The sequence below is a fragment of the Vipera ursinii genome (genome assembly GCF_947247035.1).
Source record: "Vipera ursinii genome assembly, chromosome: 15".
Classification (NCBI taxonomy): domain Eukaryota; kingdom Metazoa; phylum Chordata; class Lepidosauria; order Squamata; family Viperidae; genus Vipera; species Vipera ursinii.
The window spans coordinates 7,797,849-7,825,748 of NC_139528.1; the positions used below are offsets into that span (position 1 = coordinate 7,797,849).

A 27,900-nucleotide genomic window follows, 5' to 3' on the forward strand; every position below is an offset into this window, starting at 1 on the left:
CTGAGTGAAGCACACCGCTTCAGGCAAGGCGGTGGTTAAGGGAGTCACGGCTAATTTTACGACCTTTTCCGCCATCGAGGTTAAGTGAACCATGCAGTCATAAGCTTCCCCACCGACTTCGTTTCTCGGAAACTGGCCGGGAAGGTCACAAATGCTGATCTCGGTGATCCGTCACAAACACATGCTGATTGCCCGATGTCATATGTGCGAGGACCGGTCATACGCCATAAGGTTTTTTTCAGGGGCCCTTATAACTTCAAACGGTCGCTAAACAAATGGTCGTAAGTCGAGGACAGCCTGGACTGTGAAATATTTAGCGGCAGCCCCCCCCCCCAGCCGGAATTGGATGTCTGCTTTTCCGTTAGCGAGGCTATTTTTGTAGCACGCTAATTTTAGGACGAAAGCGCCCAAGTGATGCAGGGAGAGGCAGGCAGTGCGAGTCTTGCCAGCAAAGGGGGTGGGGGGGTGGCCGTCATGAATTTAACCAGAGCGACACCCTCCCTCCCCCCCATCAGGCTGCTGAAATCGAGGGGGGGGGTGGTTCGTGGGCAGAGGAAACGAGTTCAATTTCTGGTAGGGAAGAAATAAAAAACGCAGCAAATCAAATGTTCCCCATTGAAACACCCTCAGCGTTCCAACATTCCTGGCTTGTTTGCTCTGGGCAGTCAGCAGATTGGGACGATGCGTCTCGCAAGCCGCGTTTGGGGTCAGGATTGGTCCAGCTTGCTATCAGGAGCCCTCGGACGACTTGCAGGGCCACAATGAGCAACGGTCGGTAAGTGAGACAGCCCAAGAGGTTAAAGCAGCAGCGGAGCCCCTGAGTAGCCCCCCCCCCTGCCCTGCGCATCAGTCTGGATCAGGCGCTCTTAGGGGCCTCAGATAGAGCCCCCACCCCACCCCCGGATGGACTTGAGAAGGTATGACTTACGACGTTACAAAGCTACGTTGAAAAATGTGACTGATGACCAGTTTCTCACACCGTTGCAGCATCCTCGGGGTTCAGAGGCTTGGCAACTGACTCATATTTACGACGGTCGCAGCGTTCCCGGGGTCACGCGATCCCCCTTTGCGACCTTCTGACCAGCAAAGTCAATGGGGGAAGCCAGATTCACTTAACAACCGTGTGACTAACTTAACGACTGCAGTGATTCGCTTAACAGCTGCGGCAACAAAAGGTTGTAAAATGGGGCCAAACTCACTGAGCAATGGAAGTCTTGGGCCCTGGGCCACATCCACCCTTTGACTCTTTCTGTCTGGCCCGCCTGAGGTCAATCAGCAACGTTGGCTGGGGCATTCTGGGAGTTGAAGTCCACAAGTCTTAAAGCGGCCAAGTTTGGAGACCTTTGATATAGGTTGGACTAGAAGACCTCCAAGTACCCTCCCAACTGTTTTATTCTGTATTTCCTTCCTTCCTTCCTTCCTTCCTTCCTTCCTTCCTTCCTTCCTTCCTTCCTTCCTTCCTCCCTCCCTCCCTCTCTTTCTTTCTCTTTCTTTCTTTCTTTCTTTCTTTCTTTCTTTCTTTCTTTCTTTCTTTCTTTCTTTCTTTCTTTCTTTCTTTCTTTCTTTCTTTCTTTCTCTTCCTTCCTTCCCTCCCTCCCTCCCTCGATTCTTTCCAACCTAGAACTAAGGAGAAATTTCCTATCGGTGAAAACAATGAATCAGCCTCCAGAGGTTGAGGGTGCTCCATCACTGGAGGCTTTCAAGAAGAGACTGGACAGCCATTTGTCCAGAATGGTCTCCTGCTTGAGCAGGGGGTTGGACTAGATCAGAGGTCCCTGACCTTTGGGGCACCAGGGACCACCGGTTCCGTGGGGAGAGGTTTTTCCGCGGACCGGAGGGTACGTGGTTTTGCGTGCTGCCTGCATCTCGTGGATGAGGCTTTGCTTGTTTGTGTGGACCGGTTGCTGGCATGCCACGGCCCAGTACTGGTCCACGGCCCGGGGGTTGGGGACCCCTGGACTAGAAGACCTCCAAGGTCCCTTCCAGGTCTGTTATTCTGTTATCTCTCTGCCTTCCTTTTCCCTAAAGAGTTATTGAAGGGTCTGGTTCGACACACTGACCCTTGGCCAGCAGCGCAGGGAGGCTGTCCTGCGCCCCCCTGCGCCATGCGCAACTGGCCCCACACAAACAGGGAAAGCAAGGAAGCATTTAATTCCTTTTTTCTCCAGCTTTGCTAAAACCCAGAGCATTGCACTGGCTGGACAGGAGCGTGCCCCCCCCCGCCTCATGAAAGGCTTGTTCCTCCCACCCACCCACCCTTCGCCCTTTCCTTTCTTGCATGTCCACTCCTCCTCCTCCTCCTCCTCCATCTTCGGCGCCCCCTTCCGTGTGCATGGTTGCCATGGCAACCTCCCAGCTGGGCACATAGGTATCCCCGGGTGATGGGCGGCTGAGACGCACCACAAATGGAGCAGAGAGAAAGATCTGCAGATCTCTGGCGTTCCTGCCTGCCACCCCCGGTGCACCCACAGGAGGCAGCCATGTGTTGGCCGCTGGGCTATTAATATGATCCCGAGCATCAGAAGAGGGGAGGGGGGGAAAAAGTTTATTTTTAACCTTGGTGCAACCGGGAGGCTACTCCGAGCATGAATCAGCTGAGCAGAACGGGAATTTATTTATTGTTTTATTTAAATTTCAAAGGGGTTTTCTTTGTGTGTGTGTGTGTCTTTGCGGGGTGAAGGAGAAGGACGAAATGAGGAGAGGCTGGGGTCACAAACCGGATGTCATCTAAACGAGAAGAGGGTTCAAAAACCAAGGAGTAATGAACCTCAGAGAGGAAGAGAGAGAGAACTCTGCCCATGGTCAGAGGAACAGGGTTGGGGGAGGGTGAACCTTTGGGAGAAGCATCCCACCAGTTCTGCACAAGAGGTTTGAACGTTTAACATGCAGAGAAGAGCAACGAAGATGATTGGAGGGCCGGAGGCTACAACATATGAAGAACGGTTGCAGGGACTGGGTATTGTCTTAATTTGATGCAAAGAATAATTAGGGGTGACATGATAGCATCTGCCAATGTTTGAGGTGGTGGGGGTGAGTCTTCCTATTCTCCAAAGCACCAGAAGGCAGGATAAGGAACAACGGATGGAAACTCATCAAGGAGAGGCACAGTCTGGAACTAAAGAGAAATTTCCTGACAGTGAGAACAATTAATCAGTGGAACAGCTTGCCTTCAGAAGTTGTGGGTGCTTCATCACTGGAGGGTTTGAAAAGAAGAGACTGGACGACCATTTATCTGAAATGCCTGAGCAGGAGGTCAGACTAGAAGACCTCCGAGGTCCCTTCCAACTCTGTTGTTCTGTAAGATTCAGATTAATCAGGTGAACTCATCCAATTGTCCTGGTTAGAGGTTGAGACTCTAGAGAAGTGCAGAGAAGAGCAAAAATAGAAAAGATATTTTTTTAAAAAATCCCATTTATATCCCGCCCTTCTCCGAAGACTCAGGGCGGCTTACAATCTAAAGCACAAATCAATGTGCTTCACAATAGCCTTCATTCTATGTATATACCTGCTTATTATTAGGGCTTTCGCCCCCTCCCCCCAAGCGGCATTATTACAAAGTCAGCTTATTGCCCCCAACAATCTGGGTCCTCATAATTAGGGGACTGGAGGCTAAAACATACAAAGAACGGTTGCAAGAACTTGGCATGGCCAGTCTAGTGAAGAGAAGGACCAGGAGTGACATGACAGCCCCAGAGAGGAGGGGTCAACCTAGTCTCCAAAGCACCTGAAGGCCAGACAAGGAATAATGGGTGGAAGGTGATCAAGGTGAGATTCAACCTGGAACTAAGGAGAAATTTCCTGACAGTGAGAACAATCAACCAGTGGAACAGAAGTTGCCTTCAGAAGTTGTGGGAGCTTCATCACTGGACGCTTTCAAGAACAGACCGGACAGACACTTGTCAGAAATGGTGTAGGGTCTCCTGCTTGGGCAGGGGGTTGAACTAGAAGATCTCCACGGTCCTTCTATTCTAAACTATTCTATTCTGTTTTGTTCTATTCTAATCTCTTAATTCTATTCTATTTCTATTCTATTCTAATCTAATCTAATCTCTCTTAATTCTATTCTAATTCTATTCTATTCTATATTCCATATTCTATTCTATTCCTATTCCATATTCCATATTCCATTCCATTCCATTCCATTCTATTCTATTCTATTCTATTCTATTCTATTCTATTCTATTCTATTCTATTCTATTCTATTCTATTCCATTCTATTCCATTCCATTCCATATTCTATTCCATTCCAATCCATTCCATTCCATTCCATTCCATTCCATTCCATTCCATTCCATTCCATTCCATTCCATTCCATTCTATTCCATTCCATTCTATTCTATTCTATTCTATTCTATTCTATTCTATTCTATTCTATTCTATTCTATTCTATTCTATTCTATTCCATATTCTATTCCATTCCATTCTATTCCATTCCATTCCATTATGTATTTTTATTATAATCTATATTCTTATCCTGGGAGGCGGTGGCTCAGTGGGTTAGGACGCTGAGCTTGTCGATCAGAAGGTCGGCAGTTTGGCGGGTCGAATCCCGAGTGCCGCGTAGCAGGGTGAGCGCCTGTTACTCGTCCCAGTTTCTGCCAACCTAGCAGTTCGAAAGCACATAAAAAACGCAAGTAGAAAAATAGGGACCACTATGGTGGGAAGGTAACAGCGTTCCGTGCGCCTTTGGCGTCTAGTCATGCCAGCCACATGACCACGGAGACGTCCTCGGACAAGCGCTGGCTCTTCGGCTTTGAAACGGAGATGAGCACCGGCCCCTAGAGTTGGAAACGACTAGCACACATGTGCGGGGGGAACCTTTACCTTTACCTTTATATTCCTATCCTATCCTATATTTCTGTTCTGTTCTATTCTAATGTTTTTATATTGTATCATATTCTATTCTATTCTATTCTGTTCTATTCCATTCCATTCCATTCCATTCCATTCCATTCTATTCTATTCTGTATTTTCATTATATTCTCTATTCCTATTCTATTCTATTCTATTCTATTCTATTCTATTCTATTCTGTAATTCTATTCTATTCTACTTTAATTATTCTATTCTATTCTATTCTATTCTATTCTATTCTATTCTATTCTATTCTGTAATTCTATTCTATTCTACTTTAATTGTTCTATTCTATTCTATTCTATTCTATTCTATTCTATTCTATTCTATTCTATTCTATTCTATTCTATTTTCATTCCATTCTCTATTCTATTCTATTCTATTCTATTCTATTCTATTCTATTCTATTCTATTCTATTCTATTCTATTCTATTCTATTCTATTCTATTCTATTCCATTCCATTCCATTCCATTCCATTCCATTCCATTCTTCCCATGATCCCCTTTTGCGACCTTCTGGCTAGCGAAGACAATGGGGGAAGCCAGATTTGCTTAACGTGTGCACGATTCACTTAATAGCTGCTGCAATTTGCTTAACTGTGGCAAAAAAAGGTCATACAATGGGTCAAAACGCACTTAACAAATGTCGTGCTTAGCAGTGGTGATGTTGAGCTCTGTTGTGGCCATAAGTCAAGGACTATCTGTAGAGCCTCTCATTACTGTTGTTAAGTCATGACAATTGTCAAGCCGGTGATCAACCTGTTTTTACAACTTTTGCAGCAGTCGTTAAGTGAGCCCATCGGTCACTGGCGCCGGGGAGGGGGTTTGCAGAAAATTGTCATAAACTGCACTTATGTGACCTGGGATGCTGCCAATGGCCTTAAGTGCTGACCGGTTGCTGAGCGCCCCAAATGCCGTCACGTGACTGAAGCAAGGGAGAGCCCCCCCCATAGCTGTCCGAACCTGGATTTATTGTAACTTTGAACAGCTGCTAAATGACTGTCGTAAGTCAAGGACTAACCTTTACTAAAACCACAAAAAAGGTAAGACGCTAACCAAGCTCAAATGCAACGACAGGAACCTGCTTTTCTGCTGCGTGAACCCACCTGGTTACCTTCCCTCCAACCGCCCCTATTGGCCGCATTCATACAACACTAGATCTGCTTTGGACACATGGTGCTGCACTGTGTTGAAATGAACCAAGCCATCATTAAAGAGATCTTGGTTCGGCCACGGTACAGACCACAAATGGGTTGTCTTCTCAGCCAGCAAGTAAAAGGGAGAGCCTCTTAAACCCAGATGAACTGAGTTCCTAGGATTTCCGGGTGGTGCCTCATCCAATTCTCCTAGTCTAGCACCACTGAGCTTTTCTGAACAGCCAAGGATGCCCGAGGCTGCCCCCTAGCAGAGCTGAAAGGAAACTTACGATTCTCTAAAGGGGGTTAAGAGGGATGCAGTGGCTCAGTGGGTTAGGATGTTGAGCTTGTCGATCAGAAGGTCGGCAGTTTGGCGGGACGAATCCCGAGTGCCGCATAACAGAGTGAGTGCCTGTTACTCGTCCCAGCTTCTGCCAACCTAGCAGTTCGAAAGCATGTAAAAATGCAAGTAGAAAAATAGGGACCACTCCGGTGGGAAGGTAACAGCGTTCTGTGCGCCTTTGCCGTCTAGTCATGCCAGCCACATGACCACGGAGACGTCCTCGGACAAGCGCTGGCTCTTCGGCTTTGAAACAGAGATGAGCACCGGCCCCTAGAGTCGGAAACGACTAGCACGCATGTGCGGGAGGAAACTTTACCTTTTTAAAGGGGGGTTAAGTATGGCAACTTTACGACCTGGGGACTTCAACTAATGCCTCCTTAAGTAACACCAGCTGCCTGCAATTAGTGCAGGTTCGAGTCCCACCAGGCTCAAGGTTGACTCAGCCTTCCATCCTTCCCAGGTAGGTCAAATGAGGACCCAGATTGTTGGGGGCAATAAGCTTCGTAATAATGTCGCTTGGGGGGGGGGAAAGCCCTAATAAGCAGGCATATACATAGAATGAAGGCTACTGCTAAGCACATTGATTTGTCCTTTAGATTGTAAGCCGCCCTGAGTCTTCGGAGAAGGGCGGGATATAAATGGGATTAAAATAAAAAAAAAATAAAAAAAATAACTCCCAGAATTCCTGAGCCAGCACGGCTGGCTCAGGAATTCTGGGAGTTGAAGTCCCCAGGTTGTAAAGTTGCCAGAGTTGCCTTAAACTCACTAAACCAGGGGTCGGCAACCTCGGCTCTTTTATGACTCGTGGACTTCAACTCCCAGAATTCCTGAGCCAGCATAGCTGGCTCAGGAATTCTGGGAGTTGAAGTCCACGAGTCATAAAAGAGCCGAGGTTGCCGACCCCTGCACTGAGCAAATCCAAGATAAACGAAACGCGTAGAAAACGGACACTTATTTTATACCGGTGTGATTTCCCTTACCGAACCCCATCCTACACACAACGTCCGAGGCTGTGGATGATGGGGACGGAAAGCACCCGGCAGCGGCTTTAGAAGCCTGGGCGTACCAAGCACCCGAGAGGCCACGCCCCCTTCCCCGCCTCCTCTCCCTGACCGGCTGGAACGGCCAGAGGCCCCGCCCTTTCGAACGTCGCGTATCCAACCTTGGCTTTCCCCGCCCTCTCTCCTGACTGGCTGCCCGGGCAGAGGCTCCGCCCTTTCGAACGTGGAGTATCGAACCTTGGCTTTCCCCGCCCTCTCTCTTGACTGGCTGCCCGGGCAGAGGCTCCGCCCTTTCGAACGTCGCGGATCGAACCTTGGCTTTCCCCGCCCTCTCTCTTGACTGGCTGCCCGGGCAGAGGCTCCGCCCTTTCGAACGTGGAGTATCCGGCTTCGGGGCGGCGCGCTTTCCCTTTCGCGGCGGCTGCGGAGCCAAGGGAGATCCACGCTGGGAAGTCCTCTACTGGGTCGGAGCTGGTAATTGGGGGCCGGTTTTTTATTTTTTGGCCTGGCTTGGCTTCCGGGGATTTTGTGGCCTTTTCAGGAGTCGGAGGGTGGGGGGGAGGGGGAGGTTCGCTTTGCTAACCCCAGGAACAGCCTCCCTAATAAATAAGACTCCCCGCAAGTAGAAAGTTAGCTCTTCAAGGCACACAGAATTCAACCAACCAACCAATCAGAATAGAGCTGGAAGGGACCTTGGAGGTCTTCTAGCCCAGGGGTAGGCAACCTGTGATTAAAATTAAAATTAAAATTGTGATTTTAATTTTTTGGGGGGCTAGAGGGTAATTTATTATTTTATTTTAATTTTATATTGTATGGTTTTTAAATTTTGCCTTGTAAACCGCCCTGAGTCCTTCGGGAGTAGGGCGGTATTTAAACCTAATAAATAAATAAATGAATAAATAAACCTCGGCTCTTTTATGACTCGTGGACTTCAACTCCCAAAATTCCTGAGCCAGCCATGCAGGCTCAGGAATTCTGGGAGTTGAAGTCCACGAGTCATAAAAGAGCCAAGGTTACCTACCCTTTGTTCTAGTCCAGGGGTAGGCAACCTCCTCTCTTTTATGACTTGTGGACTTCAACTCCCAGAATTCCTGAGTCAACTGACTCAGGAGTTCTGGGAGTTGAAGTCCACGAGTCATAAAAGAGACGAGGTTGCCTACCCCTGTTCTAGTCTAACCCCTTGCTCAGGGAGGCGACCTGCCTGGACCATTTCAGAGGAGTTGCGGATTTGGTTTCCTAGCAGGCCCTCTGGAGGTTTGTGACCAGGCCCGGAGGTCCCACGGTAGCGGAGACCTGTCTCAATGACTCCGGGGGTGGAGGGGGCCCTTTTTGATTCGAGATCACGCTGGGTTGCACAGACTATATACACTGCCCTGCCTTGGGTCCAATGTAAAATCGATGGATGGATTTATCTGCGGGGAAAAACCTTTGCTGCTGTGGCAAAGAAGAAAGGAAGGCGTTGCCTCGGCACCAGATCTCCAAAGTTGATCACCTTTGAGTCAACATTTGTCCTGAATAGTATGATGTCTCCTGCTTGTGCTGGACTGTGTGAGTTGCAGATACGGATGAATTGTTGCTGCCCTCTGGCGGTGGGTTGCATATTTTGTCCCCAAGCCCAGGTCCGTGGACCGGTACCGGGCCGCGGCATGCCAGCAACCGGTCCGCACAAACAAGCAAAGCCCCATGCGTGGGATGCAGGCAGCACACAAAACCACGCACCCTCCGGTCCGTGGAAAAACCTGTCTCCACGGAACCGGTGGTCCCTGGTGCCCAAAAGGATGTCGCCTTCCCATATTTCCTGAGAGAATCAAAAAGTTTGCATTGAACAACTGTATTTATAGGTGCAGTCGCTGAGATCAGGGGTCCCCCAACACTGGGCCTGTTTGGAACCGGGCCGTGCAAGTGGTGGGCGAGCGTGCACACACGTGATGCTCCATTTGTCTGAGCAGCGGGTGGTCGTGCCTGCCTCTTGTACAAATGGAGCTACGTGCGTGTGTGCGTGCGCGCGTGCACACCTGCTGCTCACACAGAACCATCCCCATTCGCCAGTCCGCCAATCTGGAAAGGTTGGCTAATGCTGTCTTAGACCTTCTTTCTAAGACCCTAAGTGGGGGAGCCATGAGCAGCAGCGATGGGGGTGATGCACACACCTCTTCCAGGCTGTGTTCTCATGACCTATGTAAACCCAGATCAACAAACAACTAAATATGGTAACCTCTGCATGCGACAGTCTGGTTCATATAACACCAGTGGGGTCCTATACAGATAATAATAATGCAATAATTGAACACAGGTAGCGCTGGACGTACCATCGCAATTGAGCTCAAGATTTCTGCTGCTAAGCGAGACGGTTGCTAAGTGAGCTTTGCCCCATTTTATGACAATTTCTTGCCACAGTTCTTAAGTAAATCACTTAAGTAAAACACGATTGTTAAGCGACTCTGGCTTCTGCTTGTCAGAAGGTGGCAAAAGGGGGATCGCACGATCCCGGGACACTGTGACAGTCGTAAATATGAGCCAGGTTGCCAAGCGTCTGAATTTTGATTGCGTGATCGCGGGGAACGTTGCCAAGGTCGTAAGTCTGAAGACTGATCGCAGGTGACTTTTTTCAGATCGGCCGTAATTTGAAACGGTCACTAAAGTCAAGGAGTGTCTGTCCAAATTCTGATTTTCAGCCCCACTCGTTTACTTTGGGACTTCTTGTCTTCGACCTTTCTGTAATCTTTTTAATGTTTTTTTCCCCCTCAGGTTCACCTCATGGCTGGAAGAGGCGGGAGAGGAAGGGGCCGGGGCGGCCACATGACCTTCAATGTTGAGGCGGTGGGCATTGGGAAGGGGGAGGCATTGCCCCCTCCCACTCTGAAGCCATCTCCCCTCTTCCCTGTGAGTTGCTGAGTTTCCTTTGGACTTCCTTGGGTGATCACTGCGCCCCGATTTTTTCCCCTTCATTGTTAAAACTCTTTTTTCCCCCCCAGAAAGTTATCAAACTTTGGGGGACCATCCTAAGTCCCTTCCTTCAGCACCGGTCGTAACCTTAAGCGGTCACTGAACGAACAGCCATAACTCGAAGGACAACCTATACCAGGGGTCGGCAACCTCGGCTCTTTTATGACTCGTGGACTTCAACTCCCAGAATTCTGGGAGTTGAAGTCCACGAGTCATAAAAGAGCCGAGGTTGCCGACCCCTGACCTATACTATAAGAGAATAACCACCGAACAATCTTTATGTCAGTTCAGCATAAAGATAATTCCATCCATTTTTGTCTTCGTAAGGAAGACTTTGGGAGATTTTTTTAAAATCCATTTCAGTATCTCTGGCAATTGTTAAGCCCATTTAAATTTCCCTTTGGCGATGGGTCCTGAGTTCGAGGGTTGTTTGATCCTGTGTAGACTTTTGTCAGGTCCTGAATTTATTGATTTAGCGTATGGCTGGTCACACACAGAATTAAAAGCACTTCATGTTTACAAGTTAGAACAGTTAAGACATTTTTTTAAAAAAAGAAGCAATTATAAAACCTAAGAGGAAAAGAGAAATAACATTTCAGAGTTTAATGTCGAGTTTGGAGATCCAGTCAGTAGCTGCCGTTGTTACGCAGAGGAAGTCCTTGAAATGTCCTGGGTATCTTCTATTAGTGCATTCCCTCACTATATGTTGGAAAGTCTGTCGGGGAGCCCCGCAATCACATTGCGCTGAAGGTGTCTTTCCCCATTTATACAGAGAATCGGCACACACCCCGTGAGTCGTTCTAATTCTATTGTAAGTCACCCATATGTGTCGGGGTAGATTAAATCCTGGAGGTATACTATTAGGATTAATATGCTCAGAAATATCTTGGGAGGTATCGCTACTCCATGCTTCCATCCACTTTTGTGTGGTGCTCTGATGTTCGGCCAGCAGCTTAAGCGCTGTGAGGAGTGGTGGATTTCTTGACTTTAATCGACATCTTAAGAGATCAGAGGTGTAGGCATGAATGGGTAGAGAGGAGTTTAGCAGGATGAGAGCTTCTTGTCGTAAGTGCGGGGGAAGTATGTGGCTAAGAACTGGTAGCCAGTGAATAGGTGTGGATTTTATGCACCCAGTAATTAATCTCATCGTATGGTTGAGTTGAACATCAACAAGTCTTGTATGTGAGCTGTTTATCCATACAGGTGTGCAGTATTCAGGTCCTGAAGACGTAGCTAGATGCCCAGTCTCAGTGTCTGGCTAAACTGGCTAAACAATTAAGCATCCGTGGTTTGTTGATTGTGGCTTACACCAGTTGGGCTGTTGTGGGTTCGGGGACTTAAACCTATCCAGTAAATGGGTTAATTTAATAGTCCGATGAAGCGTGTTGTGGGAAGGGAGCCAAAGCATTCGCATGTTTTGTCTTAAGCCTGGCTTGTTTCTGTAGCCGCTGGAATACAAGCCACTTCCGCTGCAGGCCGGCGAGGAGGTCGAATACATGCTGGCCCTAAAGCAGGAGTTGAGGGGGGCCATGAAGAACCTGCCATATTTCATCAAGCCTTCAGCCCCGCAAAAAGGTATCGAGTGGCCCAGAAAACTGTGAAGTCCTTGAAATATTGTCTGCCTTGGCTGAGCTTCTGTGATGTCATAGAATACTGGAAAGAATGGAATGGAATAGAATTATGGGATAGAATGGAATAGAATAGAATTATGGGATGGAATAGAATAGAATTATGGGATAGAATGGAATAAAATAGAATATAGAATTATGGGATGGAATGGAATAGAATTATGGGATAGAATGGAATAGAATAGAATAGAATTATGGGATAGAATGGAATAGAATAGAATTATGGGATAGAATGGAATAGAATAGAATAATGGAATGGAATAGAATAGAATAGAATTATGGGATAGAATGGAATAGAATAGAATAATGGAATGGAATAGAATAGAATAGAATTATGGGATAGAATGGAATAGAATAGAATAATGGAATGGAATAGAATAGAATTATGGGATAGAATGGAATAGAATAGAATAGAATTATGGGATGGAATAGAATAGAATTATGGGATAGAATGGAATAAAATAGAATATAGAATTATGGGATGGAATGGAATAGAATTATGGGATAGAATGGAATAGAATAGAATTATGGGATAGAATGGAATAGAATAGAATTATGGAATGGAATAGAATAGAATTATGGGATAGAATGGAATAGAATAGAATTATGGGATGAATAGAATAGAATAGAATTATGGGATAGAATGAATAGAATATAGAATTATGGGATGGAATGGAATAAAATAGAACAGAATGGAATTATGGGATAGAATGGAATAGAATAGAATAGAATTATGGGATAGAATGGAATAGAATTATGGGATAGAATTATGGGATGGAATGGAATAGAATAGAATTTGGGATAGAATGGAATAGAATAAAATTATGGGATGGAATGGAATAGAATAGAATAGAATTATGGGATGGAATGGAATAGAATAGTATACAATAGAATAATGGAATGAAGAATAGAATAGAATTAGAATTAGAATAGAATTAAGAGAGATTAGAATAGAACGGAACGGAACAGAACAGAACAGAATAGAATAGAATAGAATAAGAGTTGGAAGGGACCTTAGAGGTCTTCTATTCGAACGCTCTGCTAATGCTTGAAACCCTGTGCCACTGAGTCTTGCATAGGATATTTTTCTTCTCCCCCCCCTTTTTTTTTCTTTTCTACCTGCTAGAGGTATTGTCCGTCTGCTAGTTTCCCCATAATTCAAAGACTGCAGAACCTGCACGCAAGGATTTATAACAGTCAAGCTAAATTGGCACTAGAGGAGGGTCAGTGGCACTCATGGGGAGAAAGCCAGACTTGGGCCTTTTGTGGCTGCGTAAGGATTCCCAACTACTGACCCATTTAACCCCGGCCGCCATCTCAGCCTGCTCACCAACTCCCTCTTCTCACCCTCCCATTTTTTAAAGAGGGCATCGCTAACTCCTTGAATTTTTAATTTCTCCAGATATCGAGCGCTATTCCGACAAATATCAGACGACAGGCCCAACAGACAACACCATGGACTGGAACCCAGGTTAGGCCGGAGAAATATTTTGATTTCTTGTTGCAGGTATAGTCTTCAATTTATGACCACGATTCAGCCCAAAATTTCCATTGCTAAGCAAGACAGTTAGTAAGTTTTGCCGCATTTTACAACCTTTCTTGCCTCAGTTGTTAAGGGAATCACTGCACTTGTTGAGTTAGTAACATGGTTGTTTAGTGCAGTTGTCCCCAACCTACTGGTCTACTTATCCCCTCTCGCGCTAGTGCCCGTGGACCCGTTTGTGCATGCGCGCATGGCTAGCAGCAGTGGTGATTAGCAGTTGTGCACATGCACAAACAGCCACTAGCGCGCACTGGTTGCGCAGCCCATTTGCGCACACACCTGGGACTAGCAGCAGGGGTGGCTAGTGGTTGCGTGACTGCGCAAATGGGGCCACTAGCCCCATGCAGGTGCGCGCAGCCCCATTCACATGCGGCCCCGTTCACGTGCAGCCCTGTTCATGCGCATGCGTGCGTGCAAATTTCCCAGCTGCTCGCTTTCCTTCCGGGCTGCCGGCACGAAAAGGTTGGTGACACTTGATTTAGTGAATCTGGCTTCCCCATCGACTTTGCTTGTCAGAAGGTCGCAAAAGGAGATCGTGTGATCCCAGGACACTGCAACTGTCATAAATACGAGTTAGTTGCCAAGCGTCTGAATTTTGACCATGTGACCCTGGGAATGCTGCAATGGTCATAAGTGTGAAAAACGATCCAAAGTCGCTTTTTCCGGTGCCGTTCCAATGGTCACTAAATGAATGGTTGTAAGTCGAGGACTACCTGTACTGCATAGTTCATAGTGACCAAAGGTACGGGAGCGAAAAGTGTTTTCTTTGTCCTTCATCTTGGAGAAGGGTTAAGAATCAAAATCATGTGTGCCCAACCTTGGCAACTTGTGGACTTCAACTCCCAGAATCCAATTCAACTCTATGACTGGCTGGGGAATTCTGGGAGTTGAAGTCCACAAGTTGCCAAGGTTTGGGCACCCCTGCTTTAAATTATGCCCAAGAGACACAGAGTTTCTAATTTTATTCACTTTTTAAAAATCCCACTGGAGCACGTTGGAGCCCAAGTAGCAGCTACATTTTAATTGCTTTTTGATTAAATCTCTGCAGATTGGAAACAGCTACCTCCAGAACTAAAAATTCGGGTGCGGAAGACTCGAAAACAAAGTAAGTCATTTCATTATCTGTGGAGGAAATACAATTTTCCCAAACCCCTGCAGCCCAGAGGGTTGCCCCACCTCTTGATAGGAAGAAACTTTACGAGTGATCAGAGCAAAGTTTGCCCATTTGATTTCAGGCTATTATGGGTGGAGAGGTGGAGACATCCTATTTCCTTGCTTTTTGAATAAACAGTTCAGATTAGCCCTCCGCCTATGGCCACAGTTGCAACTGGAACTTCTGTTGCTGAGCCATGCTCTCATTAAGCGAGTTGCGCCTGATTTTATGATCTTTTTTTGGCCTTGGTTGTTAAGTGAATCACACGGTTGTTAAGTGAATCCAGCTTCCCACGTCGACTTAAACTTGTTGGAAACCACTGGGAAGCTTGGAAACAGAATCACGCGATTCTGCAACTGTCGTAAAAATACACGGCAGTTTGCAAGCACACCAGTTTTGATCATGTGACTGTAGGACACCGACGGTTGTTAAGTGTGAGGACCAGTTGTCAGTTGCTTTTTTTTTATTGCAGTCGTATCTTCGAAGGGTTGTTGAATATTTATAAGTGGTAGGCCACCAACGGTTGTTGCTGACCTTTGGTGATCGGGACACTGAATGTCGATGCCGGGTTTTGGGGTGCTGGTGAACCCCAAATAATAATAATAATAATAATAATAATAATAATAATAATAATAATAATAATAATAATAATAAACCTTTATTGTCAAAGTACAACATGTGTACATTGAGATTAGCTGAGCCTCCCCCTGTGCTCCCTCCCCCCAACACACAGTGACAACAAACCCTCCATCCCACCACACTATGTGAACCCACTACACCACACACCGGCCTCCCAAGTCAATTCTGCGTAAGATTATATCCCATTCAAAAGCCTAACAGCCCACGGATAAAAGCTGTTCTTCAGCCTGTTGGTACGGCTGGCTATATTCCTATATCTCCTACCGGATGGTAGGAGAGTAAAGAGGGTGTGAGTCCAGGGTGTGAGTCATCCCTGATTACAGAGGGTGTGAGTCATCCCTGAGAATCTTCCTCACTCTTCCAAGGCAACGAGCCCTGGCGAGGTCATCCAGTGGTGTCAGGGAACAGCCCACCATGTCTTGTGCTGTGCTCACTACCCTCTGTAATACTTTCCTGTCCGCGGCTGTCAGACCAGCATACCAAACCACAATACCATACGAGAGGACGCTCTCTATGGTAGACCGGTAAAAGAGGGTCATTAGCTGTTGTTCTATCCTGTTCTTCCGCAAGACCCTGAGAAAGTGAAGCCTCTGTTGGGCCTTTCTAGCCGCCTGGGTTGTGTTAACTTTCCAGGTCAGCTCTTCACAGAGGTAGACTCCCAGAAATTTAAAGGAGGGAACTCTCTCTACACAGTCCTCCCCGATGTAAAGTGGGGCAGGTTCCTCTTTTTTTCTCCGGAAGTCTAACACCATCTCTTTCGTCTTGCTGATGTTTAGGTGCAAGTTGTTGTTACTACACCATATGGATAGTTTTTGTACCTCCGCCCTATATGCTGTCTCATCGTCGCTTATGAAGGAGAGAGTCACACCCTACTTTCAGGAGAATGAATTTGCTTCAGATTTGAGAGGCAGGACTATCCTTGCTTTTCTCCCTTTGTGCAACTTCCTCCATGTTGCCATTTGGCACATTGGGAAGATCTTAGTAGGGTTTTTTTTTTAAAAAAATCCCATTTATATCCCGCCCTTCTCCGAAGACTCAGGGCGGCTTACAATCTAAGAAGCACAAATCAATGTGCTTAGCAATAGCCTTCATTCTATGTATATGCCTGCTTATTAGGGCTTTCGCCCCCCCCCAGCGGCATTATTACAAAGTCAGCTTATTGCCCCCAACAATCTGGGTCCTCATTTTACCTACCTGGGAAGGATGGAAGGCTGAGTCAACCTTGAGCCTGGTGGGACTCGAACCTGCACTAATTTTATTTTATTTTATTTTAATTCCATTTATATCCTGCTTAGCAGTAGCCTTCATTCTATGTATATGCCTGCTTATTAGGGCTTTCACACACCCCCAAGCGGCATTATTACAAAGTCAGCTTAATTGCCCCCAACAATCTGGGTCCTCATTTTACCTACCTGGGAAGGATGGAAGGCTGAGTCAACCTTGAGCCTGGTGGGACTCGAACCTGCACTAATGGCAGGCAGCTGGTGTTACTTAAGGAGGCATCAGCCCACTGCTCCACCAAGGTGATCAAATCCGAAACCTGGATAGCATCTTTCCAGGAACATCACAGCAAAACACCCATCACCTCGGTCAGTGTGTGAGGACAATGGGAGATGTAGTCCTGCACACATGGTGGGCTGCAAAGTGATGTTCAAGTACATTTATTTATTTATTTGTTTGTTTGTTTTATATACCGCCCTTCTCCCGGAGGACTCAGGGCGGTGTACAGAGAAAAGTAAGCATACAATAAAGCAACAATAAAACAAATAAAACCCCAAATCCATCAGGCCAGGCCGGCTTGTTGGAATAGATAGGTTTTTAGATCACGCTGGAAGGAGCGAAGGTCAGGGGCCATCCGGATTTCAGCTGGTAAGCGGTTCCAAAGGAGGGATGTGGGAGTCCTAGTGCGCTGCAGTTGCCAAAAAGGCCAATGCAGTCCTAATGTCAATGCTGCAAACATTGGCATGCTTTTGCACTGAGAGTATAAGAAGCAGCCTTTTGTTTAAACTGCTTCGCTTTGAATCTTGAAGGGAGGGAAATGTCAAACGGCTCTTTTGAGAAGATAAGAAATAGCCGGGCAGAGAAAGGGAAGGGAAACTTCATATGTAAAACTAATTGGATAATGTGATTTATGACGTGTAAATAAGGGTGGGAATTGTGCATGATACGATAGGCTTAGGGGAGGAGATTTCACATTCTGTCATCCCTCCATGAGTGCCGATGCTGCGTTTCATTATTAAGACTTTTTAGATAAAAAAAAATGCCTGGATTTTGTTTGAACTGTCTCATTAATCGGAACCATGGCACCTAAGCTGCATTCACGGAGGGATTGAATCAAGATCACGTGAGGTAGTAAGTAGTACTCCTTTGTAAAGCCTTGGTAAGGCCACACTTGGAATTCTGCACCCAGTTTTGGTCAGTGAGATGTAAAAAAAAAGATGTTGAGACTCTTGTAAAGAGTGCAGAGAAGAGCAACCAAGATGATTAAGGGGCTGGAGGCTAAAACGTATGAAGAACGGTTGCTGGAATTGGGTACGTCTAGTGAAAAGAAGGGTTAGGGGTGACATGATAACCTTCTTCCAATATTTGAGGGGCTGCCACGTATTGTCCAAAGCACCCGAAGGCAGGACAAGAAGCAACGGATGGAAACTAACCAAGGAGAGAAGCAACCTGGATCTAAGGAGAAACTTCCTGACAGTTAGAACAATTAGCCAGTGGAACTACCTGCCTCCATAAATTGTGAGTGCTCCATCCCTGGAGGCTTTGAAAAGAAGGGACTGGACAACCATTTATCTGAAATGCCCGAGCAGGGGGTCAGACAAGACCTCCAAAGGTCCCTTCCTATTCTGTTGTTATTTTGTGCCCTCTTTTAGGCCTGCAGCGTGCTTGCAACTGACCAATGCCATCAAAGAATTTTGCTTTCCCGTGAAGCAGCTCTTTGGCTGTAGCCTGGCCAAAACGGGCCCTGGAGGGACCTTTGGCCAGGATGATGAGTTTTCCTGTTTTCTTCCCGGCACAGGGCGGGCAACGCCGGCTCCGAAGCACAAACCGAAGGCGCCTGCAGACAAGGAAGAAGCCATTAAAAAGCTGGAGGTAAGCCAAACATCCTGGCAGCGCTTTCAAAAGACCAGGCTGGGATTGGGTGGGTTCCTCCTCCCCCCCCCACTTTATTTCCAAATTCTTCTTACACAAGTGGTCCTCGGCACACAACGATTTGTTTAGTGACCATTCAAAGTTACAACGGCACTGGAAAAAGTGACTTAAGATCGTTCTTCACACAACCGTTGCAGCATCCCCAAGGTCAACTGATAAAAATTCAGACCCCTTGCAACTGACTGGTATTTATTTATTTTTATAAATATTTTACTGATTTTCTAGTTTCACAGTCAAATACTTAATAGACGACGTGTTGTCTGGGTCTATTAGTAATTTGGTGGAAGATATTAACTTCTTCAGTTTAGATCCAATATTACACCATCAAATGTTTAGTACCTGATTTCCCACACTAGGCAAATACAATTCTTATTGTTATGAGTTTGAATTGAACATCAACATCTTTGTTACACATTTCTCATAATATCAATAATGTCAGTTTTAGATAACTTTTCTAACCAAAACACATCTTAATCGCATTTTCACTTAATATGCATACGTCCAATCAGTATCCTGTTTTCGCTTTTTTTAAAAAAAAATTTCCCGTCAGTGTTCAAAATGTCTCTATTGTTTATAATTTTAAAATAAGTTATATTTGGGTAACCAAAAGCTTCCCTTGTTCAAACCTCTTAGCATTTTCCTGTTTCCCTTCTCATACCAAAATCGTATTTCTAAAGGTAAAGGTAAAGGTTCCCCCGCACACGTGTGTTAGTCGTTTCCGACTCTAGGGCCCGGTGCTCATCTCCGTTTCAAAGCCGAAGAGCCAGCGCTTGTCCAAGGATGTCTACGTGGTCATGTGGCCGGCATGACTAGACGCGAAAGGCACATGGAATGCTGTTACCTTCCCACCGGAGTGGTCCCTATTTTTCTACTTGCATTTTTACGTGCTTTCGAACTGCTAGGTTGGCAGAAGCTGGGACAGGTAACAGGTGCTCACTGTTACGTGGCACTCGGGATTCGACCCGCCAAACTGCCGACCTTCTGATCAACAAGCTCAGCGTCCTAACCCACTGAGCCACCACGTCCCTACTTCTATTTCTAGCAATTATCTATTCTCCACCATATTCAAGTATCTAGTTAATAATGTAATATCCCATCTAATGGATCAAAACCTCTATTTTCTTCAGTCTTTCTTCCTTTGCCAACTAACTTTCCATGTCAATGCATTTGAATCATCGTAATTTCCCCCCTGTTTTTATATATATTCTTTGGACTTAGAAAGATCATTTAATTCAAGTATTTTTGGAAGAGTGAACCCATTGATATTCATTAAACAGCCTCTCTCCTTTTCCCAGCTCCCCACAGTTCACCTAACAGCTCTATCTTCCATTCAATCAGTTCTTCCTTTTCCTAAAATGTATTCCGAATTCTTGATTGGCAAGATGTCTTTTCCATTTCCAATATTATCGCTCCGTCTTCCAGTTCTTCAGTTGTCTGAATCTGTCGCTTAGTTCCTTCCTTTACGTCCTCCATCTTTGGATCTGCTTCCTCCAGTTTTCCTTCTGTTTTCTGGGTTGCTAATTCCTTCTTTGTGGTTATGTAGAGGGTTTATAAATTTAGATTAGAGAATTGTTCTTTTATCTCCTTTGTGGTTATTTCTAGTATCATCACGAGCTATAAGGGACGCGGTGGCTCAGTGGGTTAGGACGCTGAACGTGTCGATCAGAAGGTTGGCAGTTTGGCAGGTCGAATCCCGAGTGCCGCGTAACAGAGTGAGCGCCTGTTAACCCGTCCCAGCTTCTGCCAACCCAGCAGTTCGAAAGCACGTAAAAAATGCAAGTAGAAAAATAGGGACCACTCCGGTGGGAAGGTAACAGCGTTCTGTGCGCCTTTGGCGTCTAGTCATGCCAGCCACATGACCACGGAGATGTCCTCGGACAAGCGCCGGCTCTTCGGCTTTGAAACGGAGATGAGCACCGGCCCCTAGAGTCGGAAACGACTAGCACACATGTGCGGGGGAACCTTTACCTTTACACGAGCTAAAGCAATAGCCTTTTGTATTGGTTTCTACATGGAAAGAGTTTCTTTCTGATCTTCATACTTTCTTGGTGGTATATTAAACTGAAGAATTTGGGAACAGGTGTTAGAGATGGTTTTTTAACCATTTAAAGCTGAGTATGGGACATCCATTTCATTTTTTGTAGGGGGTCTTTATGATAAAAATTGTTCATCAATCGAAGATATGTAATCCAGAATATTCTATCATCTCAGGCAACGATGTGTGTTTCTCCTGCAAGGAAATAGTTCCACAACACAGCTGTGAAAGTCAGTTAATATTTATATTCGTAATTCAGGCAGGCCGATTTCAAAGTAGTTCATAGTCTCTGCCACACTGATAAGCAGCCCCAAAGTGTTTTTCCCCCCTTTTCCTAGCTGCAGTCTTCAAAAGTGAAAGTTTCCAAAGGACAGCAAGAGTCTTATCTAAATCTGGGCTTCAAGCCAAATTTCCTTTAAGCATAACAAATTGTAGTGCCATAATTCGCCACTAGATGTCATTAGCGCCATTTTCCAGCTTTTTAAATCCAAATTTATATTTTCAAATATAAATCTCTTTCAAATCTCTTTTTTTTTAAAAAAAAGTCTCAAAAGCACTTTTAGTCCCCAAGTTTCAAAGCCATATATGTGTCTTAATTCCAAATTAATCTTGTAATTTTCTCTGTTTTTCCTCCAAGTAATTAAATCGCCCCTTTTCTTTTCTTGAGGGAATAGGGTGGAAATTTTATTTATTTATTTATTTAATTTAATTTAATTTAATTCCCCTTCCCTCTCTCATTGGGGAGGGTGCTTTGGGCAATTTTTTCCAGGAAGAAGACTTAAGAGTCATAAAGAGAGGATAGGGTCTAACCCAGTTTCACCCACGTTGCTGAAAGCTTGCTTGTTAGTGCTTGGTGTCTTCTGTTGTCAGCAGCTTCTTTCCCCCGCCAGTTTGGACAGCTTCCTTGGATCAAACGGAAGGACCACTGCCCTCCCGCGATCAACGAGGGTCCCCTCCTCGTTTGTCGCTTCTACGGGGTGACTTTCGACCTTTTCCAGGGTCCCCAGCGGGGCAAAATCAAATGCAAAAGATGGAGTCCCATCTTTCTGTGCCCATCCCGCTGCGACGTCAAACCAGAAGCCCCCGCAACTGATTCATATTTATGATGATTGCAGTGTCCCAGGGTCACGTGATCCCCTTTTGTGACCTTCTGACAAGCAAAGCGAATAGGGAAGCCAGATTCACTTAACAACTGGGTTGCTAACTTAAGAACTGTGGTGATTCACTTAATAACTGTGGCAAGAAAGGTCACAAAATGGGGCAAAACTCACTTAACATCAATCTCACTTAACGACAGAAGTTTTGGGCTCAGATTTGGTCGTGAGTCGAGGACTGGCTGTGCTAGTGTTGGTTGGAAATGAGTACCACATACGTACTTTAAAATCTACGTGGTGGATTTTAAAGACTAATATTCAACTGAAGCCAGAAATCTCCCTTTTAGGACTGGTGGATCAACAGTGAGAAAAGTGTCAGAATTTTCGTTGCTAAGCAAGGCAGTTGTTAAGTGAGTCGCACCTGATTTTGCAACCTTTTTGCTGAGGTTGTTAAGCGAATCACTGCAGTTATTAAGTGAATCACATCATTAAGTGAATCACGTCATTAAGTGAATATGTCTCTCTCCATTGACTCCGCTTGTCAGAAGATGCCTGAAAGTTTGCAGGTGGCGCCCTCTTAAATAGATGCCCAAATGCTTTGTGACCATGGGATGCTGCAGTGGTCATAAGTGCGAGGACCAGTTATCAGTCACTTTTTTCGGCGCTGCTGTAACTTCAAGAGGTTGCTAAAGGAACAAGTAGTTGTAAGTTGAGGACTTCCTTTATTGCGCACCCGTGTATCCCTGGGTTTCTTGGCGTTTCTTTGGGAACGCAACAAATGAACTAAGTGAGCATCCAGGTTGAAGGTGTTGTGTGAACTCACCCTTTGTAGCACATGCTCAACCTCGGCTACCTTAAGACGTCTGGACTTCAATTCCCAAAATTCCTCACTGGTTGATGAATTCTGGGAGTTGAAGTCTAGACATTTTAAAGTGGCCAGCCTTGAGACACGCCGATCTCGAGCCCCTGAAAGGCGTAAGGACAGGGCTGGTAAAAGCAGTTGGCAACGTTAATCTTTCCTCCCCCATAATTTTGTCAAGAGCTCAGCCATGACAGTTGGCACTGCCAGAATTTTCGGTGCTGAACTTGATGACTTGCCGGGACAGTTCCGTAATTCTGCGCCAGTATAGGAAAGGACGAGGCAGAAATTCAGTGGGAATAACAATGAGGAAGTAGCGGGGTCTTAAAATCCTTCTTTAATTGTTTCCCAGACTCTGGAAAAGAAAGAGGAAGAGGTGACATCGGAAGAGGAAGAGGAGAAGGAAGAGGGTGAAGAAGGCAAGGAGGAAGAGGAGGAGGGCTATGATGAAGAAGAGTTTGAAGAGGTAAGAGAAACGGTAGCAGAGATGAAGGCCAAAGATTGTTGCTTCTGAGTTAAGATAATCTTTATTGTCGTGTTTTTTTACTGTGGGCACAATGGCACACATCAGAAATGAAATTTAGTTTTAGTGGGAGCAGAGTTCACCAATCTCTGTCATTTTAAGATGGATGGGCTTCATCTCCCAGAATTCCCCAGCCAGCATGGGAGTTGAAGTCCACCCATCTTAAATGGCAGAGATTGGGGAACATTGAATTAGAGCAGGGGTAAGCAACCTTGGCAAGCATGGCTCAGCTTGGAAACCTCTCCCTTTCCCCTCAGCATGGCTGGCTCAGGAATTCTGGGAGTTGAAGTCCACAAGTCATAAAGCAGCCTAGACCTAGGCCAGGGGTAGGCAACCTTGGCTCTTTTATGACTCGTGGACTTCAACTCCCAGAATTCCTGAGCCAGCATGGCTTAGCTTGGAAACCTTTCCCTTTCCCCTCAGCATGGCTGGCTCAGGAATTCTGGGAGTTGAAGTCCACCAGTCATAAAAGGACCAAGTTTGAAGACCCCTGGTTTAGAGTATAGGCCAGGGGTAGGCAACCTTGGCTCTTTTATGACTGGTGGACTTCAACTCCCAGAATTCCTGAGCCAGCATGGCTCAGCTTGGAAACCTTTCCCTTTCCCCTCAGCGTGGCTGGCTCAGGAATTTTGGGAGTTGAAGTCCACAAGTCATAAAGGAGCCATAGTTCCCCCATGATGGCTCAGGAATTGTGGGAGTTGAAGTCCACAAGTCATAAAAGAGCAAAGGTTGCCTACCCCTGAATTAGAGGAAGAATATTTTATTTTATTTTATTTTATTTTGTTATTCTTATTTTTTTATTTTATTCAATTTTGTTATTTTATTATTTTATTCTTTTATTTTTATTATATTTTTGCTTTACTTTTTACTTTACTTTCTTTTTTTATTATTTTTAAACTTCAATGCTGCCCATCTTGCCGAAGTGATAGTTTTCAGTTTGGCATCAGATTCTGCACCATCTCCCCAATATTTCCTGACCCGGAACTGCATCCCAGCTTCCGACAAAAGTGGATATAAAATATGAATCTCCGATCCACCTGAAAAACAGGGAAAGGTTTTATTTAGCAGGCTCCGAAATTGTTGGATTTCAGCCATTTTCCTTCCCTTTCCTTTTTTAATGCTGCTGCAGGAGACGGACTACATTATGTCCTATTTTGACAATGGGGAAGACTTTGGCGGCGACAGCGATGATAACATGGACGAAGCCATCTACTGAAGCCGTAGGCTGTCCAGCTGCAGAGGTCACCTCTGGTGAGGTGACTGGCACGGTCATCCTTGAGGGCTCTCAGAAGGGGTGTCCAGATGTCCCCCCTCCAGCCTCCAGGTAGCATCCCTGTTCCGCGTTGCTGGTGGCTCTTCGCCCTTCAACAGCCTGTAGATGGAGCTTCTCCCGAAAAGGGGCCGCGTGGAGCAGATTCTGTGCTGCTCCGAAGTTCTCCAGGATCTTGTAGCGAAGAGGCTCGGAAATCTCCAAAACCCACCCCTAAACCATGGTCTTTGGAGTTGGGGGCCTGGGGTTATGTTAGATGACATGACTCGTTCTTCTCGGCCTGCATTGGATGACATGACCTATCGTCCTTGGCTTGCTTTGAATGACATGACCTATCTCCCTGACCTGTGTTGGATCACATGACCTATCCTCCTTGGCCAGTGTTGGATCACATGACCTATCCTTGGCCAGTGTTGGATCACATGACCTATCTTCCTTGGACTGTGTTGGATCACATGACCTATCCCCCTTGGCCTGTACCTTCTACCCGGCTTTGATAGAGCAGAAGATGGGAGAAAGTAACTTGGATATCCCAAATTTTGAGGAACATCTGAACACCTTTAATCCTTGGGACTCCCTGGGGCAGCTTGGCCTGTAGGGGAGCAAAGGGTCCCACTGAAGAGGAGGCTTCTGCAAAAAAGGGGGAGGTGGGTGCAATTCGAGGTTAACCCCCCTTTTTAAAAAAGTTTTTGGTGCACAGTGGGGGAAAGGTAGGAGAGAAATCCACATAAATCAGCAATAAAGCTCAAGATGTATGGACTTCAAGTCCCAGCCAGCCTGCTTTAAGATGAGTGGACTTCAACTCCCAGAATTCACCTCTTCCAAGTCGCCAAGGTTGAGAAACGCTGGCTTAGCCCCAGCTCATGGAAAGAGGAAGCTGATTTTGGGGACAGAGTTTGGGGGTGATTCTTCAGATTTTTAACCGCTGCTGGAAAAAGCAGGTATTTGGGTTGTAAACTCGAGATATTTTTCCTGATCCTGAAGCTCATCAGCTGCCAAACGGAGGCCGGTTTTGGGGAGGGATGTGTGGCATCCGCAGGCTCTCTTAAAAGTATTCTGTAAAAACGTTGGGTTACAATTAAAACCTCTGTTTAATTTTTCTCCTGCTTCCCCTTTGGGCAGAAATGAGCCTGTGAATTAGGGGGAGCCTCCTGTCAATCTCCTCTTAATTAAAGTCAGACGTTGGGTGTTCTTGCAAACGGCCTCTGGGTGCCATGTTTGATCCGGAAATAAAACGATGGGAAGAGTTTGCCATCTCTTCTGGCTCAAAATTGCCCACCTGCCAGGAGGAGGTGTGTGTGTGTGTGGGGGGGGGTTATGGGTGTGCCAGACCACCCCAATTTTTCCAGTCCAAGGACTCCCCTGAGATTTTGTTTCCCAAAGGGGAAATGATGAGCAGGAGTTTCTGGGTAGGTGTGAAATTTGGCTTGCAAAGTTTTGGGCCTAAAATAGGTAGTCCTCGACATACGACGACAGTTGGGACCAGAGAATTCCTCTTCAAGCAGTGTGGTTGATAAGTGAGCCACCATGTGACTGCAGCTGATTTTAGGATCCTTTTTAGCTCCAAATCACCCATGCTCATGAACAGGATACAGGCAGTCCTTGACTTACAAACGTTTTGTTTAGTGGCTGTTTGACAGCACTGAAAAAAGTGACTTTTTTCACGCTTATGACCGTTGCGGCATCCCCACGGTCACGTGATGAAACTTCAGATGCTTGGCAGCTGACATGTGCTTACGACGGTTGCAGCTCCCCGGGGATCACGTGATCCCTTTCTGTGACCTTCTGGCAAGCAAAACCAATGGGGAAGCCAGATTCACTTCACAATCATGTTAAGAGTTGCAGCTGACGTCCTTAACAACTGTGGCAAAAACATTGTATGGCTCACTGAACAAAATGCCTTGCCGAGCGATGAAAATTCCCTTCCCAGTTGTCGTAAACCGAGGACTACCTGCATCATATGGCTGCGACTTCTGAGTTCCTGCTGGCTTCCCCATTGCTTGCCAAGTGCCCAAATCGCAGGTCATGACAGTGGGAATGCCACAACCATCGTAAGTACGAGGATCAGCTGTAAGTCGTTTTTTCCGCACCGTCATAACTTTGAGCTGTTGTTAAATGAATGGTCACCAGCTCTCTTTTCCTGTAGCCTGCCCAGTAAATGAATTTCTTTTTGAGAGTGAAGGGAGCTGAACGTCCGAAGGGGAAGCTTTGGGGAGGCGACCTTCTGACCTTGTTCTCCACTTTCCAACGCCTGCCCTGTGAGGAAGGCCCGTGGGAGGCCTTGGTTCATTTCTGTGTGGGCTGACTCAGGCTTGGCTTCTGGTTTCAGCATCCTCATTAAACAAAGCCGGCATCTCACCCAAAATGGGAACTTGAGAAGGGTGACCAAAAAAAGCCCACACTTTCCAGAGAATCTTGGCTGATGTTTTTTTTAAAGCGCCAGCCATCCGTCAGCACTTTTACAGTTGCGACAACACATTGAAAAAGAAAGAAGAATTTAAAACGAAACCCACCCTGAAAGGTTGCTTGGGAGTGATTGTGTCTGGAGCTGGCACTTCATTTCACGATAAAAAAAAAATGAACTCTCCTCTTGGGTTTATTAATCCAACGAAGCATCAATTAGCCAATTATAGATAGTCGTCAGCTGATGACCATTTCTTTAGCAGCCCGTTTGAAGTTATGATGGCAGTGGAAGCAAAAGGGGACTTGCGACCATGGTCGCGTGATCACGATTTGGGATGCTCAGCAACCGGCCTGTATTTGCGAGAGTTGCAGCAAATCCCTGTGTTCATGGGATGCAGTGCGGATAATCCCCGACTTATATCCATATATTGCTTCTTTGAGGGAGACGGATGGCTCAGGAACGGGAAATCAAGTCGATTGCAGAAAATACATAAATGCATACAGGTAGCCCTCAAAATTTCCGTTGCTAAGCAGGGCTCTTGTTAAGTGGGTTTTGCCCCATGTTACGACCTTCCTCGCCCCAGTTGTAAAGCGAGTCACTGCAGTTGTTACATTGGTCACACAGCTGCTAAGCGAATCCGGCTTCCCCAATGATTTGTGCTTGTCAGAAGGTCGCAAAAGGGGACACTGGGACCGTCATAAATATGAGCCAGTTGCCAAGCGTCCTGGGACACTGGGACCGTCATAAATATGAGCCGGTTGCCAAGCGTCCTGGGACACTGGGACCGTCATAAATATGAGTCAGTTGCCAAGCGTCTGAATTTTGATCATGTGGCCCTGGGGAGGCTGCCAAGGTCGTAAGGGTGAATATATGGTCATTTTTCAAGTGCCGTTGTAACTTTGAATGGTCACTAAGTGAATGCTTGTTAAGTCGAGGATTCTCTGTACATACTTACATACATAGATACTAACTACTTTGGTCATAACCCAGGGCCTAGGTAGGCGCCCTTCAAAGCCATCCATTATCTGACTTGATGTGCTGGAAGGAGATATTTATGACACCCTCCCGAGTAAATTATTCTCCCGTTACTACTAGTCTTTATCGTTATTATTATCTCAAGTTCTAGCAGTTTATGGCTTGTCCACGAGAGTCTTAAGTGCAGGCTGGACTTTCAGCGGCTCTTGTGTCTCTCTCTTCCTGGCTTTCTCTTTTCCAGGTCTTCCAGATGTTGCATTTTTTCTGTCGCAATTGGATAAGTAGGCCTTGTGTCCAGGTGTTACCTTGTTATCATCCCAAGCTTTCTGGTAGTCATTGAGGAGG

At 45.9% G+C, this 27,900-nt stretch overlaps 1 protein-coding gene across 1 annotated transcript; it reads left to right on the forward strand.

Moving 5' to 3' along the window:
- The first annotated feature begins 7,716 nt into the window (after positions 1–7,716).
- On the forward strand, positions 7,717–24,271 carry POLR3GL (RNA polymerase III subunit GL). Its single transcript, XM_083374344.1, has 8 exons — positions 7,717–7,807; positions 10,082–10,216; positions 11,725–11,854; positions 13,310–13,378; positions 14,499–14,555; positions 18,262–18,335; positions 22,736–22,849; positions 24,036–24,271. The coding sequence occupies exons 2-8, from the start codon at positions 10,091–10,093 to the stop codon at positions 24,120–24,122; spliced, it is 657 nt and encodes a 218-aa protein (XP_083230470.1). The 5' UTR covers positions 7,717–7,807; positions 10,082–10,090; the 3' UTR covers positions 24,123–24,271.
- Positions 24,272–27,900: the final 3,629 nt, after the last annotated feature.

Bases quoted from the DNA above. Each gene is read 5' to 3' on its own strand.
- POLR3GL (XM_083374344.1), top strand. From the start codon at position 10,091: ATGGCTGGAAGAGGCGGGAGAGGAAGGGGCCGGGGCGGCCACATGACC. The intron at 11,855-13,309 runs GTATCGAGTGGC...TAATTTCTCCAG, and splicing joins GCCTTCAGCCCCGCAAAAAG to ATATCGAGCGCTATTCCGAC. The intron at 18,336-22,735 runs GTAAGCCAAACA...ATTGTTTCCCAG, and splicing joins AAGCCATTAAAAAGCTGGAG to ACTCTGGAAAAGAAAGAGGA.